Genomic DNA, 15,287 nt, shown 5'->3' on the forward strand with positions numbered 1-15,287 from the left:
GCAGAGCCCTGGCGATGCTCCCAGGGCCAAACATGCCACGTGGCTCTGACCTGGCCAGTGGCACTATTGTGTACTGAGTCTGGAGCTCAGAATGATTGCAGCCCAGAGCGATTTTAGCCAAAACAATGCTCTTTATTGCAAACCAGAACAGACAGACAACAGAAGACACTACTCACTAGATAATCACTCACAAGCTGAACAGAAGCCCTCATTATATATGGAGAAACCCCGCCCCAATAATAGCCAGCAACCAATAAGAATGTGTATGTTAGGATGCCATCATTTGCATAAACCAGGGCTTTTTTTCAGGGGGAACGCAGTGGAACAGAGTTCCGGAACCTCTTGAAAATGGTCACATGGCTGGTGGCCCCGCCCCCTGATCTCCAGACAGAGGGGAGTTTAGATTGGGTGCGGAAGGCAATCTCAATATGAGATGGTTTGACTCAATAAAGGGAGCCACAACCTTCAGTTTGCAAGACCTGAGCAAGGTTGTGTGTGACTCAGGCTGGCCCGTAGAATGAGTGGTCGGATGCAAGAGTGCCCGGACTGACAGAAGCGGCTTTCCCTGGCAAGAGGACCGGTTGCTCTGACCAGAGACGTTAGGCAATCGGTGGCCTGGCGGGCCCAGTGTTTGGGCCAGGCCTTAAAAGTTACATTCCGGACAGGCTGTGGGCGGCCAATAGGGACAGAGGAAGAGACAGAGGCGAAAAGGGAGTGAATCTGACTTCCCCTCCTGGGTGTCGGCCATGGTTGTCGTGCAGGAAGGGAACGAATAGGACTCATCAAACCGGCAGGGCTGTCTGGGGCCTCAGTACCCTGGTGGGAGATGGAGGGACATTCCTTCCCCAGCCTGCTGCAGCCTCCATCCTTAGCTGCCATCTGCGTTTGGGGTTAATTCATGAGTCAGAAACATTTTGACAACACCGAACATATACACAGTGGCAGCCCCTACCTGAAACCTCCTGCTAACGAAAGAGGATATTTATTTATTTATTTATTTATACGATTTTTTACTGTTAAAATATAACAAAAAGGAAACATACGTGGCAAAATGCATTAAAAATAATATAACAGGAGAAAAAAGAAATATGCAGCTGAAAAACCCCAGGAGAAATAATAGTTTTTTTAAAAAAATAAGAAAGAGATATTGTTAATTCTCTAGCTTTCAAAATTCAACCAGTACTTCAAATCTTCTAAACAAAGATTTAAATTAATTAAGGTCTCATTATTGCATCATTTATGTTAAACTAGCAACAGAGCCCTTTTTTCCCCCCAAAGGGCCCTAGAAAATGGAGTGCAGGGACGCTGGCCTTCCTGCCACAGCAGCCCTCTCCAGAGGCCGTATTGACGACAACTCAATTTTTATCCTAGTGTTCCTCTGCAGGCACACCAGTATAAAAAGTGAGTCGTCGCCAATACGGCCTGCCTTCTATATAGAAAGATGATACAACTTCTGATTTCATTTAGACCTTCCCTTTCTCCCCAGAGGGAACACTAAGGGGTCCTCCCCTCCACTTTATCCTTAAAACAACCCTGTGAGGTAGGTAAGGTTGAGAAGATATGACTGGCCCAATATCACCCAGCAACCTTCCATGGTGAACAGGGATTCGAACCTGTATCTCCCAGATCATGCTTCAACACTCTAACCACTATACCACAGTGGCTCTCTTTATTCCTTTTGTGTCAGAGGATCTCATGAGGCTTCCTTCATATTAAGTCAGACCCATATTATATTAAGTCAAGGTAAGTGTTGTCTATTCAGACTGGCAGAAGCAGTCCAGCATCTTAGTGCTAAACTGCACAAGATGAGTTAAACGAGGATGATCAAGTGAAGGGAGACCCCATGTTAGCCGGGAAGTATAGTTTGAATTTCACCTTTTTCTACAGATCCGGCAAAGATCACTCCTCAGAGGGTTTGTTAATAATTGACAGAGCCTTCGAGGAGGCAAAAAGGAAATTAACAAATCCTCTGAGGAGTGATCTTTGCCAGCTCTGTAGAGATAGGTGAAATTCAAACTACACTTCCCAGCTAACATGGAGTCTCCATTCACTTGCGCATCCTCGTGTAATTTGTCTCGTGTAGTTTAGCTTACAGGTGGGGGACTTTCACATCACCTCCTAGCTGATGCTTTCAACTGGCAATACTGGGGGTTGAACCCAGGATAAAAGCAGCTACTCTACCACTGAGCCAAGGCTCCACCTTGAAGAAAAGCCTCCTTGTGCTGGGGAAGGGCGCCTTCATTTGAAGAATGGACTCAAGAGATCAATCTCATTATTTGGTTGTCTGAACACCACTTGTATCAAAGAGGCCTCGGAGCTGCGTGAGAAACGAGTCCTTCAGTAGTGGTGGAATCTGCAAGAAAAAGTAAAGCCATTTTTATTGAGACGGAAAAAATCTAACTCTGAAATCTTTGTAAACATTCGCCATAGCTTGAAAGAATGCTCTCTTTGTGCTGCTCTTCCCAGCCAAACCACAACTGAGAAATCTGAGGCACTGAAGAAACACAAAGGGAGAAGGAGGGGAAGGAAACTCTTTCAGTTCTCAGCTCAAAGCCCAATCCGAAGAACCAGGAAAGATGCAAAGCCACCGAAAACCTGTGGGGCCAAATGTGGCCATCCGATTTTTTTCACGCTTCATTTGTGTTTTGTTCCTTCCTCCTTCATATACTGGTGAGAGAGATTTCTACATCTGTGACGCTTTTATTCGTTTTGGGTCTCAAGAGCCCCCTGGTGGAGAATAGGGCTTTTTTGTTGTGAAACACAAAACCATGACGTCGGAAACACTACGTTATAAACAGCAGGAAAGAGCACCAGCTGCGTTCCCTGATATCTGTGGAACCTTGAAAGAATGAAGAGACCTGGAGAGGGTAGGTGCGTTGGGTTGGTTGGCTCTGTTATGGTTGTCCAAAGAGGAGCTTAACATCAGAGGGGGGAAAGCTTGTCTGGAAGAGAAATGGAAGGACTTCCATGCTGCCTACGGGCTGAGGCATCTTTGGGGCATGTTCAGAGGGGCGCGTCTAGCGGAGCCATGCGCACACCAAGCCGTAGTGAAACATCAGTGCCGAAATCTGGAGTTGGAGACCTGTGTAAGGTAAGAAAAGTTATGTAATTCCTTTTATACACTGCTTTGCTTCGGCCACAACAAACAGCAAACCTCTGTTGTTTCGACTGCAATTAACCTCGGGACAACAGATCTTCGTTTCCAAACCTTACGTTGCCGTTTTGTATAATTTTGCAAAGTCATGTAACGCAGTGAAACTATCCACACACATGTTGCTGCAATTCGTCGCTCAGTGCTCCCCCGCTTTCAATATTTCAGCTGCCATTGGTTACCTGCTTTTCTTCTAAGGACTGGAAAGCTTTTTTACTTTTGAGAAAAGAGCAAAAGCCAGAATCTGCAACCTGGGCCACAATCTAAATTCCTGTTAAAATCCAGGCATTTCCTCAGCTCTTATCTGGATATATGGGTGAAAATCAGGCATATTGGATTGGATCCACCCACCACAGGCCCCCAAAATGCTTGGGACAAACAAAAGGGACACCCAGAAACAGTTTAGGGGGAGAGTCGAGGGTCTGGGGTGAGTGGAGGGAATCACTCCCCTTCCATATGCAGAAACCCTTTATAGGATCCAACCCAGTGAATTATAAAGATCTCAGAACTCCAGATGTTCCAGGAAAGCACACATACAGCACGAGACATTCAAGGACACCAGTTACTAGCCAACACAGCATTGTGCATAGGATGTTGGACTAGAGCAAGGAGGCTTGAGTTCGAATCTTGAGTTCGAATCCCTGCTCTCCCATGAAGTTCTCTGGGTGATCTTGGACCATCCACTTTCTCCTTGGAGGAAGTGTGGGGTAAAAGATGTGACCAATAGATGCATTATTATCTCCACTAAGATCAATTACTAATTTTGTTTCTTTTTTTTATAGCTTGCTTTTCTCCCGGATCGCGACCCAAAGCAGCTGATCACATCATTCTCCCCTCCTCCACCTTATCCCTACAAAAACAACCTTGTGAGGTAGGTTAGGCTGGAAGATTTGTGACAGGCCCAGGGTTAGTCGGAGAGCTTTCATGGTGGAGCGCGGGTTCAAACCCTGTTGTCCCAGATCCTAAGCTGACACTCTCACCCCTGCACCATATCAGCTCTCAGAAGCAGAAATTATATTCATTTCTCAAATAGCAGGGGTGGATCCAACCTTACTCCAAGGAGCCTTCCTCTAGCATAAGGGGCCTTCTCTAATGTAGGAGGAAGGCTCCCTAGGCTAGAAGATTCCCAACTTTGCTTAGTGGAATGGGGCGGATCTCACAGAACTGAGAACCGCCCCATTCTTTTCCCACGCATGAAGCGAGCCCTTTTGGGGGGCAATTTTTCAACCCACCTGTTAGCAGATTCAAAACTATTTGCAATTGGGAAGGAAAAGGAACATGGGCCCAATGCCAAGACAACCAGACAGTTTGGCACATTCAAATGAGACGGTAGTACATCACATTCCAAAGGGCAAGCATTACTACCCTGCCCCAAAGATCAGAGAATGTCAGTTTTCAACAGGGAGAGAACAGCCCAGGGAACAAAAAGAGAACGTAAGCAAGGCCACAGAAGTGTATTGAAGTTTTGCATTGAGGCTTGGCATCTTGATAAGTAACAGAACAAGGTGGGGTAGAACTGAGATGGCCGTTTCAGGTGGTAGCTGTGTTGGTCTGTAGTCGGAGAGCAAGACCCCGGTCCATCTTAAAGACCAACTAGATTTCCCAGATCTAACAAAGGGAGCTTTGACTCTCGAAAGTTCATGCCTCGGAAATTTAGTTGGTCTTTAAGGTGCTATTAGGCCTGGATCTGTATTATTCAGATTTGTGCTAGTCTTTGACCGATTAAATTGAATTGATTGATTGAGGTGCGATTGGACCTGGATCGTGCTCCCGAGATGGTAATCTTGTGTCCCCACACTGCCATGGAAGCTTGCCGAGTGACCTGGGGCTAACCACACAGTCTCAGCCTAATCTACCTTACGGGGTTGTTTGGAGGATAAAATGGAGGGGAGGAGAATGACTTAAGTCTTTTCGGGAGAAAGGCAAGGTATAAATAAAATAAATACAAATTAGAAAACTAGGACAGTGTGCAATAAGCTGGGCTACATTTCCCCCCCTGCTGTGCTAGATCTCTACCTGTAGGAAGGTGTGGAGGTGTTCGAGAGAAGAGCATTCAAATAAGAGTCTTCCTTCCCCTCCATTACAACTCTGTGGTGGTACAGACCTTATCAGGACTCTACCATCCCAAGGCCTCCCCATTCTGCATAAATGTAGACTATGTTTTAAAGAGGAAGGCCCCATGGAAGATGTGGGGTTCTGGAACAAAGGAACTGATACAAGTGAACAATGCCACCATATCAGAGTCCAAGGAAAGAGGTTACAACGTAAGGGGAAGCAGTGACAGTCAAGCAAGGGAGGAATGGTAAATAAGAGCAAAGAGAGGGTGAGGGATGCAGCCGTGGGCAACTGCCAAAGTACATAAGAGTTTGTATTGGATGTGGGGCAGGCACAGGAACCAGTGAAAGAATTGGAGGATGAGTCCATAGGGCATGTTCATCATCCGTGGGCCAGGGCTGCTGGGAATAACCTTGCTCTGCACTTCTTCGAGCTCTCCTTTCCATACTTCCAGATTTCATCCCAAAACAATTGGACTAGAAGCACAGAATTGCCTGCCCTGGTGCGCACTTTTTAAAAGGAGACACGCTGGGCCTTAAACGTGCTTGAAAGTCCCATTCATCTGTCCCCAAAACACCCCTCCTTTCCTGTCTCAGGTCGGTTTGCAGTTGCTCTGTGGTGCAGGAAAAGCACTTTGCACACGTTCAGAGGTGCTGTCTTTTTCTGTCCCATAAAGTTGGCCAGTGCTACTGTCTCCCAGCCCCAAAGCAGGGAGGAAGCGATAGGGCCAAGAAAAAGGTTGACATTCCTAAGGCCACACAGCGAGACTGCAGCAGAAGCAGGTGGATAGATACATACTGCCTGCCAAAGAACATACAACAGGAATCGATAAGTTTCTGAAGAAGGGAGCTTTGCCATCCAAAAGCTTATACCTTGGAAATCTTGTTGGTCTTTAATCTTGATCTTCTACTACAGACCGACAGGAATCAGCAAATGGAGAACCTAGCTGTTAGAGGGATGTAAATCCGCTACCCTAGCCACAACTATGTAGTTGTGGTGGCTTTATAAGAGAACACCCCTTTGTACATGCTCAGAGGCCCTCTTCTCCTGACCTCTGAACAAGACATGGATAAATGAAGGGTTGCAAGAAATAGGAGGTGCAGAGTTGAGCTTAGCAGGTATGCAAAGAAGAAACGTTGCTAGGGGAGGTGCGCAAGTAGCCACCTCCAGGGAAATACCTGGAGACGTTGGGTTTGGAGCCTAGGAGTGGAGGGATTTGGGGGAGGGAGGGACCTCAGCAAGTTATAATGGCACAGAGTTCAACCTTTCAAAGTAACTATTTTCTTTAGGGGAACTGATTTGTGTAATATGGAGATTAGTTGTAATTCTGGGATGTCTCCAGGTCCCACCTGGAGGTTGGCAACCATAGGAGGTGTCCGTGAGGAAATTTTTTTTTTTTTGCACTCTCTCTCTCTCTCTCTCTCTCTCTCTCTCTCTCTCTCTCTCACACACACACACACACACACACACACACACACACACACACACACAGAGCCTATGGGCTCCAGGCCTCTCCCGACCCTTCAACGCTACCACGAGTTCTTTTCTTTCTCTCCTGACATTTCAAAACTTTTCAGAGAATACTGAAGGACATAATGTCAGCAGCAAAGAGCTCCTTAGCTACACTCCGGTAACCAGCCTGTTTAATGACCCGGTTGCTAATGAGATGCAAAACTCACCTTTGGCTTTTGCCTACGGCAGCGACTCTCCAGAGAGGAGGCAAAGAGCACAGGGCAGTAAGAGGGAGAAGAGCTGCTCTGCTTTGCACAGAAACCAGCAGTCCCAGAACTGACAAGGTAGGATGGTGACCCAGCTAGAAATCCAGAGGGGCTTGGGTTGTAAGAAGAGGAGGTCTTTATAAGAATCATAGAATCATAGATCATAGGGTTGGAAGGGACCTCTAGGGTCATCTAGTCCAACCCCCTGCACCATGCAGGAAATTCACAAATAGCCCCCCCCAACTGCCCCATGCCCAGAAGATGGCAAAACACCTCCAGGACCCCTAACCAAGCAGCTCTTTCGAATTCATGGGAAAGTACAACAAAATGGAAGGAGAAAAGATAATAAATAAAAGGCATTACGTAGGTTGTGCTGTGTGTTTGGATTTTGGACCAGCATGGCTGCAGGTTGCCAACTCATGCTTGGGAAATACCTGGAGATTTGAGAGTCGAGCCTGGAGAGGGACCTCAGTGGGGTATAATGCTATTGAGTCCACTCTCCAAAGCAGCCATTTTCTCCCGGGCAACTGATCGGGGGCGTGCATCCGATTCGGGTTTCCCGCAAGTCTCTTTGGGATTTGAGTTTTTAAATTGCTTCGGTATGCTCCATAAGGATTCGAGATTCTTGCAAGCAGCAAGAAAAGTGTTGCTTTGGCTTCCTGTCCCGCTGCTTTTTTCACCAGATGAGAGGGGGGAGGAGGGGTTGTAGTGGGCAAAAACAGGCAGGGAGCTCAAAGCAGCATTTTTCTTGCCATTTGCAAACTTTGCTTTTCATTGGTATTTCCAAATCGGCTCAACACTACTGGGGCCGATTTGGAAATATCGAATCTACCCGAATTGGGCTCGATTCGGGTTAATAACCCGAATCGGAAACCCGAAGCGCACACCCCTACAACTGATCTCTGTCAGCTGGAGATCAGTTGTAATTCTGGGAGATCTCCAGCCCTCGCCCGGAGAATGGCAAACCTAGGCTGCAAACAACTTTTGAGTTATACTAGACAATTAGAGCAGGGATCCCTAACCTTGTTGAGCAAGTGGGCATGTCTTGCGGCAGCCATGGCTATGCTTGTCAGATCTCCCACTGTAGTCAGGGATCCCCCACCCCCAGCGTCTGCCCCCTGCTGCCACTCACCTGGCCAGTGAGAAGATGCCGGGGATTGAACCTGGGTGCTTCTGCGCACCGAGCAGATGCTCTAACACTGTGCCACCACCCTCCATCTCCTGCTGTTCCCGCTCCCCAGCAACTGGTATCCAGTGGTAGCCTGACTCTCAGCATGGAATTCCACTTAGCAATTGCAGTACTGTGGACAATTTCTCTGGGTAATTTACTGACTTGCAATATATAAAGAGTCATGAAAGGCAAACGTCTCTCTGTTAGTTAAGAAATATGACGGTAGCAGGCTTGCCCCTCTGGAGTCTTGTGTGCAAACTAAGCATCCTTGTCTCTCTGCCCCCTGCCATATGACTTCCCTGTGCAGGCACATGAGTGTTGAGTGGTGTGAGATCAATCTTGCTCCAGGGCTTCCTCTATTATGTCCTTGACACTTCAGTCAAGGGGACTGGATTTCCCTCCCCCTGCCCAGGCACTCAGTGGGAGAAGGTGGTAGAGTTATAGGATTGGAAGGGACCTCTAGGGTCATCTAGTCCAATCCCCTGCACAATACAGGAAATTCACAAATACTTCTCCCCCCCCCCTCCCACACATACACCCCAGTGACCCTTGCCCCATGCCCTGAAGATGGCAAAACACTGGCAGGATCCCTAGCCAAACTGGCCTGTAGAAAATTGCTACCTGACCCCAAGGTGGCAATCAGAATTACCCTGGACATGTAAGAAGGGGCCACGAGAACTAAGCACTGATGTAGCCCTTCCTGCCCTCCCTCTCATGATCTGCCCAAGTTCACAGAATCAGCACTTGAAGAGCCGGATTATCTTCCATTCTCCAGTGGTCCTAGGAGTGGGGCAGTCCTTACTTTTGGGACATACAAGAGCAGTGTACTCCAGGGCGGGTAGTCTGGCTTCCAGGCCTAAGGGGTGTGTTGTAGTGCCCTCCTGCTAAAGGTTGTCTCTGGGGAAGACCACTTATCTATCCTACATTTCTTGATGAGAGAATATACTGATTTCCATGTGTCCACCTTATCGATCGTTTCTAACGAATCAAGTATTTATAGGCTGCCTGTGTCGCTGTTTCCCTTAGTGAGTGCGCCCTGACATCTATGGGCATCTCCAGACCTCTGGCTTGACATGCCAGAATTATGTACCTTCTGCTTTACCTACTTAGCCAAGAAAAGGACACTCTGGGTCCCTGCTCCATGCCCTGGAGATGGCAAAACACCGGCAGGATCCCTAGCCAAACTGGCCTGCGGAAAACTGCTTCCTGACTCCAAGGTGGCGATCGGCATTTCCCTCGGCATGTAAGAAGGGGCCATGAGGACTAAGCACTGATGTAACCCATTCTGCCCTCCACCTCTTGATCTGCCCAGGTTCACAGAATCAGCATTACTGTCCTATGGCCCTCTAGCCTCTGCTTACAAACCTCCAAAGAAGGAGTGCCCACCACCTCCCGAGGAAGCCTGTTCTGCTGAGGGACCGCTCTGTCAAACTCATGTTGCCTGAAAGGGAAAAGCTTGAAAACTGTTGTTCTAGACATGGAATGCCACCAGGTATCCCAGTGGCTGGGTTCTGCGTATTCTTAATATGTGTGCAGGTGGGTGGGGAACTTCAGTATGCTATGCCAAATCCAGTTTCATACAGATAGAGTGCCATAAGTCAGGAATGTCTTTTATAAGTCCCAGTGATTCTGGTTATACCCAGTGTAAAACAGGACATCAGAGGGACCCCTCCTCCAAATAATATGTAAATAAATAGCTCTTGAAGGAACATAGGTGCAACTTTGCATTACCATCAGTGGTAAATAAATTGTTATGTAGGCCCCAGAAATCTAATTAAAGGATTCCATGTTTGGGCCGTTATCAGAGTTTATCGTGTGGCATAGGAAGCATGATTATAGGTGGTTGTGAGCTCGTTCTGCTGGCTGGTGTGTGTGCAGGAATGAAAATAAAAGCATACACTTGGTTTATATTTTGAAAAGAAATAAGAGTTCTTTTTTGTAGGAACTCCACACTCTGATAGGAAAGGAGGGGAGACAAATCTTAACTACCTATCTAGTCTAAGGATGGCCATGGATGCCAGGACAAGGCCTGCATCCATGCTGCCAAGATGGAGGGAGGAGAAGGAGAGAGGTGTTGCCTGGAACAAAGCCAGGAAGAGGAGGAGGAAGAGGGAGGAAGTCAGGAAGAGGAAATCCTGAGAACATCAATGTACATATTAAAGGACAGTCAGGGCAGTAAACAGTAAACAGAGTGCCCTGACCTCTCTATCTTTCTAACTCTTTGGTTTTGTCCCACTCTGAAACCTGAGAAGAGGGACAGCGCTGGATCCTCCTCTTCCAACACTCAGCCGTGGAACTGACACACTGTTATGGAGCCAGGCATCTGGTTTTGAGTTTGCCATCCTCAAAATTTCAGAGTGCTTACCCTCCAGAAAAATCAAGATTCTAGTCCATGTGAGCATCGACTGAAATCATCAGGGATTGCTCCCAGATGTTGAGATCAGTAGCAGACCATTTGAAAGTGTCTCCAACCGGCCCCAGGAACAGTAAATTCATCTTGCAAAGACTCTAATCATTTCTCGTTTTATTCTCTCCTAGGGGGATCCAAAGGAATTTAGCATGGTGTCTCCCTCCTCTTTTTCCAGGATGGCCATCTTTGGGCACGCGTTGAAGTTTTCCTCGTAGGGTCTCAGTCCGGCCCGGGATGTTCTCCAGAAGGAAGCCTGCCAGCTCCCTGCCTGCCTGCCCCAATGTACTCACACCAGACAAGATTCCCACATTTTTCATCCCACCCAACTTGGCCACCCTTCAGGGCCGGCGCTCACAAAGGAACGAGAGCCAAGGAACTGGTGAGGCTCGGATCTGTTCTCCTGAGGGGCACATCATCCAGGTAGAAAGCTTTGACCAGGATGAAGGCCGGACCGCCGGGCACCTCTATAGCACAATATCCATGCCTCATCTCTCTAGCCCAGAAGGCTGGGACTTGTTGCCCGAGAGCCCCCATACACGCCGGCGAGAGTCCCTCTTCCATGAGGAAAGCCTTCCCCGACATTCTGGTGCCAGGTTCACCTCTCTATCAAGGCCTCTCTCCTACCCCGGTGCAGCCCTTGACAGCGACACAGCCTCCTCCACCGAAACGTCCCCATATGGCTCCCCCTTGCTATTGCGCTCTCTAGGGGGGACTCTGACACGCCCAGCGTACGGTCAACGACGGAGATTCACGTTCTGCCCCACCAAAATCAAGGCAGGGCCTCGGCCTAACTCCTTGTCCACCGAGGAGACCAGCTCTACAGACACCAGCCCCCGCATCCCACGTCGGGAAACAGAGACCACCTGGCGGTCCACTGCCACTCTGTCCCCCCTGCCCATTTTCCCGTTGGGCTTCATCTGTTGCCCCGAGCGGCTCACCAAGGAGGTGATGCTGACCGTGAGCAAAGGTGGTCAACTGAGGCTCTTGACGGAATACCTGCAGCCACAGAGGCGCCTCCGTGTCCGCCTCATCACCGCGGAAGCGTTCTACCAGCCCCACTGCGATCCACGGCACGTCAGCTGTTGTGTCTCTCTGCGCCTGAGACCGGGGTCGATGCAGCGGCAGCGCAGCGCGGTCATCAAGAGAAGCCGCAATCCGATCTTCAACGAGGATTTCTTCTTTGAGGGGGTCTTACCCGATGAGCTGCCCAGGCGCAGCCTGAGGTTCAAGGTAGTCAACAAGGGCTCCGGAGTGCGGCGGGATGTACTCCTGGGCCAATGTGACATCCCCCTCGACTCTCTTGTACCCCCGTAGGAAATCCTGGAGATACGGTAGATAACTATCAGGAAATTGCAATGCTGTTACGGGGGAAGCCAGGCCTGGAAGAAGAATTCCTGCTCCTGTGCTGACTGGTATTTTCCTACTAAAGGCTTGCAGGCCGAAGCCTGGTTGTGCTGTTTGTGAGATTATTCGACCCCCCTTCCCATCTCTGTAGTGCAAAGGTCCCTGACCTATCTGAGCCTGCAGATACCTCTGGCATTCAGAGACGGGGCTGCTCAGCAACACTCCAAAATGGATGTCACGGGGGGCAGGGGCCACACGCAAGCCCTCTCTCTTCACTTTGCAAAACAGCCACAGAAGTGGAAGGAAAAGGAAGGAAATCCTGAAGGGGTGAGGAAAGGAGAAAGAGAAGGGAGAATAAAAAGAAGGAAAGCCTGAGGGGGGACTGGAACCACACACTAAGGAACGGCCAGGGCCTCCTGAGCCGCCAGCAGCTGCGGCTCCAATCGCAGCCATAGCAAAGCCTTTCATTTCAATGCGGCCAGCCAATATCAAGCCCTGCCTTACAACAGCTCCGGCCGCTTTCTGTAAAGCTCAGGAGGCAGGAGGGGAAGCGGCGGTGATAGACTCACAAACCATCAGGCGGGACCTGGAATTCTCTTGGAATTACAGCCGCTTTCCAAACTACAAAGATCAATTCCCCTGGTGAAAATGGCAGCTTCAGCGGGGCAGACTCTATAGTATACCATAGATTCTAGGTGAAATCGGACTGCTGAGTGGAATCGGCTGCCTGGGGGTGGGGTGGGGGTTCCCCCTCATTGGCAGTCTTCAAGGAGCAGCTGGATGAATGATTGTTGGGGATGCTTTAGGCTGTTCCTGCATTGGGCAGGGGGTTGGACTAGATGGTCTGCAAGACCCCCTCCAACTCTACAATTCTGTGAGTCTATGAAATCCCTCCCCATACTTTCCCCTCCACAGGCTCTTCCCCCAAATCTCCAGGAATTTCCCAAGCTGGAGAGGGCAACCCTGACTAATAGTGGGTCAAGCCCACAGTGTACCACCTCTCCTCCCCTGCTTCTTGGGGCTGACTGATGCTTCCCTGCACAAGACACTTCCTCACTGCACTGGTGTTGGGTTACAGCCAAGGCTCCTGGCCTTCCTAGCAAACAGAATTCTGTCAAAGGAAGCCACTCTTGACTGAGAGCCAAGCTACAAGTGATGCCTGACACGAGTTGGACACTTGTCAGCTTCCCTCAAGTTTTGATGGGAAATGTAGGCGTCCTGGTCTTGCAGCTTGGCTCTCCATTTAATTGAAGTTTACATAAACCCCCTACACACACCCAGCAGAGGGGAAGGGGGGTGTCCGGCGAGAGCCCAATGCCTGCACTCCCCTCCCGACCGCGCGTTCTCCCTCCCATAGATTGCCGCTCTGTAAACTTCAATTAAATGGAGAGCCAAGCTGCAAGACCAGGATGCCTACATTTCCCATCAAAACTTGAGGGAAGCTGACAAGTGTCCAACTCGTGTCAGGTGTCACTTGTAGCTTGGCCCTGAGATCCCAAGAGGGCAGAGCCAGGCCAGGGCTGCCAAAAGTTCTGCCATTTCACAAAACAAGTTCCCGATCCGATTTTCTTGGCTTCCTGGCCCACCTTTGCCCCACAGCGGAAAGCCCCGATTCCTTCACGTTCAACGGCAGTTCTTCCATCCAGCAGTTGACAGCCGGAAATGCCTAGCCCATCACTTGACAGGCATAGGGTTGCCACCCTCCAGATAGTGGCTGGAGATCTCCCGGAATTACAACTGGTCTCCAGGCCACAGAGATCAGTTCACCTGGAGAAAATGGCTACTTTGGGGGGTGGACTCTATGGAATTATGCCATGCCAAGGCCCTTTCCTTCCCCAAACCCCACTTTCTCCAGGTTTCTCCAAGTTTCACTCCCCAGATCTCCAGGAATTTCCCAACTTGGAGCTGGCAACCCTAGACAGGCAGTATCTGAATGACCTTCACTTGCTGAAAAAAACGGAGATCTAAAATGGAGGCAATCAGACTGAGAGACCTTATTCACTGATATTATTTGCCAACTTCCTGGTGGAGCCTGGAGATCTCCTAGAATTACAACGGAACTCCCGACAGAGATCAGTTCACCTGGAGAAAATGGGCACTTTGGAGAGTGGGCTCTATGGCTTTGTACCCCACTGAGGTCCCTCCCCTCCCCAAACCCTGCCTTTCCCAGGCTCTACCCCCAAAACTCTGGGAATTTCCTAACCCAGACTTGGCAACGCTACTGCCCAGTCACATTGCCGGACTGCTCTCTGCGCTCAGAGACACTTCTGGTGCAGCTGGAGGAAGGTTGTATTGAAGTTTCTAATTCAGCAATATAAGAGAGCCAATAGGGCTTTACCTGGCATGTCAGGTGATACAAGGGAGCCAATAGGGCTTTACCTGACATGTCAGGTGATACAAGGGAGCCAATAGGGCTTTACCTGGCACTATAAAACGTCTGACTCCTCAGTCCAAGTAATTTGTTGCTTATATCAGCGGCTTCTCTCTCCTGAAGTTGGCTCCAGCCCTTCTTTCCCCATCTCCTGTTGTCTATCTCTGCACACTCTTTGAGAATTTGAACTCTTTGGGGGCTTCGTTTTTAAGTAGCAGGAGGTCATATTATATTTGCATGTATGATTTAAACAACTGCATAACTTTTATAAACATTGCAAATGCTTTCTCTTGTTCTCCAGTCCTTTATTTTCTCTTACCTAACCGTGCTTCTGCTAGTCGTGGTTGATGGGCTAGGAACTGTGAAAGGCAAAGAAACCCCGTTCCCAATCCACGGGTATCTGAGATTTTTGCCATCATTGCCCATATGCTTTCAAGGAGGGTTTTTCAACAATGAGGACTAGAAACTTTACAGTGAGTTTAATAGGAAACGATGTGGTTGTTATTACTGCTGAATAACAAACACTGTGTTGTTATTTGTAAGCACTGAAAAGCAAATTTAGTAGTAACTCCCTTGGCCTCCAAGAGTTCACCAGGTATTGCCCACGTATCCTAAAACTTACCGTTGAAACCGGCTTTATCACTCTGGTTTACTTGAATTTCGAACCTCATTCCGCATTCTGAAGGTGTTTCTCTGCCCTAGAAAATCACAGCAGGGGCACAACTGATGTGTGTATGTGAAGTAAAATTTGCACTTCAGACCATTTCAGGGGGCTGTTAGATTTAATCCTTCCACTCATCTATCCATTTCAATATTTTTACAAGCATAATGGAAGCCTGCCTGCCACAGAATCAATATTTAAGTTGGGTTAGCCGTTTGTCCAAGCGTATTTTTCAATGAGGGGAAAACATAACTTCTGCTGCTGCTGCCTGTAGGAATGGAAGTAAACAACTGGAGATCCTTCCAAGAAGCAGAGAAACCTGGATTTGGAGTATGTCGAGCTCTGGATTTGGAGTATGTCGAGCTCCAAGATTCTTAACTCAAGAATTGCACATTTTTGCCATTTA

The 15,287-nt window shown here is 48.7% G+C and overlaps 1 protein-coding gene across 3 annotated transcripts; it reads left to right on the top strand.

Moving 5' to 3' along the window:
- Positions 1–2,820: 2,820 nt before the first annotated feature.
- C2CD4D (C2 calcium dependent domain containing 4D) lies at positions 2,821–13,232 on the top strand. 3 transcript variants are annotated; one of them, XM_054986071.1, is made up of 3 exons: positions 2,821–3,091; positions 3,934–4,022; positions 10,634–13,232. In XM_054986071.1, exon 3 carries the CDS (start codon positions 10,740–10,742, stop codon positions 11,817–11,819), a length of 1,080 nt encoding a protein of 359 aa, XP_054842046.1. In that variant the 5' UTR covers positions 2,821–3,091; positions 3,934–4,022; positions 10,634–10,739; the 3' UTR covers positions 11,820–13,232. The 3 variants fall into 3 exon arrangements, with proteins under 3 accessions (XP_054842046.1, XP_054842040.1, XP_054842053.1); XM_054986065.1 differs by lacking the exon at positions 3,934–4,022; XM_054986078.1 differs by lacking the exon at positions 3,934–4,022 and having other exon boundaries at positions 2,829–2,867.
- The last annotated feature ends 2,055 nt before the right edge of the window (positions 13,233–15,287 follow it).

The sequence above is a fragment of the Eublepharis macularius genome, chromosome 1 (genome assembly GCF_028583425.1).
Source record: "Eublepharis macularius isolate TG4126 chromosome 1, MPM_Emac_v1.0, whole genome shotgun sequence".
Lineage (NCBI taxonomy): Eukaryota > Metazoa > Chordata > Lepidosauria > Squamata > Eublepharidae > Eublepharis > Eublepharis macularius.

Excerpts from the sequence above, each read along its gene's own strand:
- C2CD4D (XM_054986071.1), top strand. The coding sequence starts at position 10,740 with ATGTTCTCCAGAAGGAAGCCTGCCAGCTCCCTGCCTGCCTGCCCCAAT.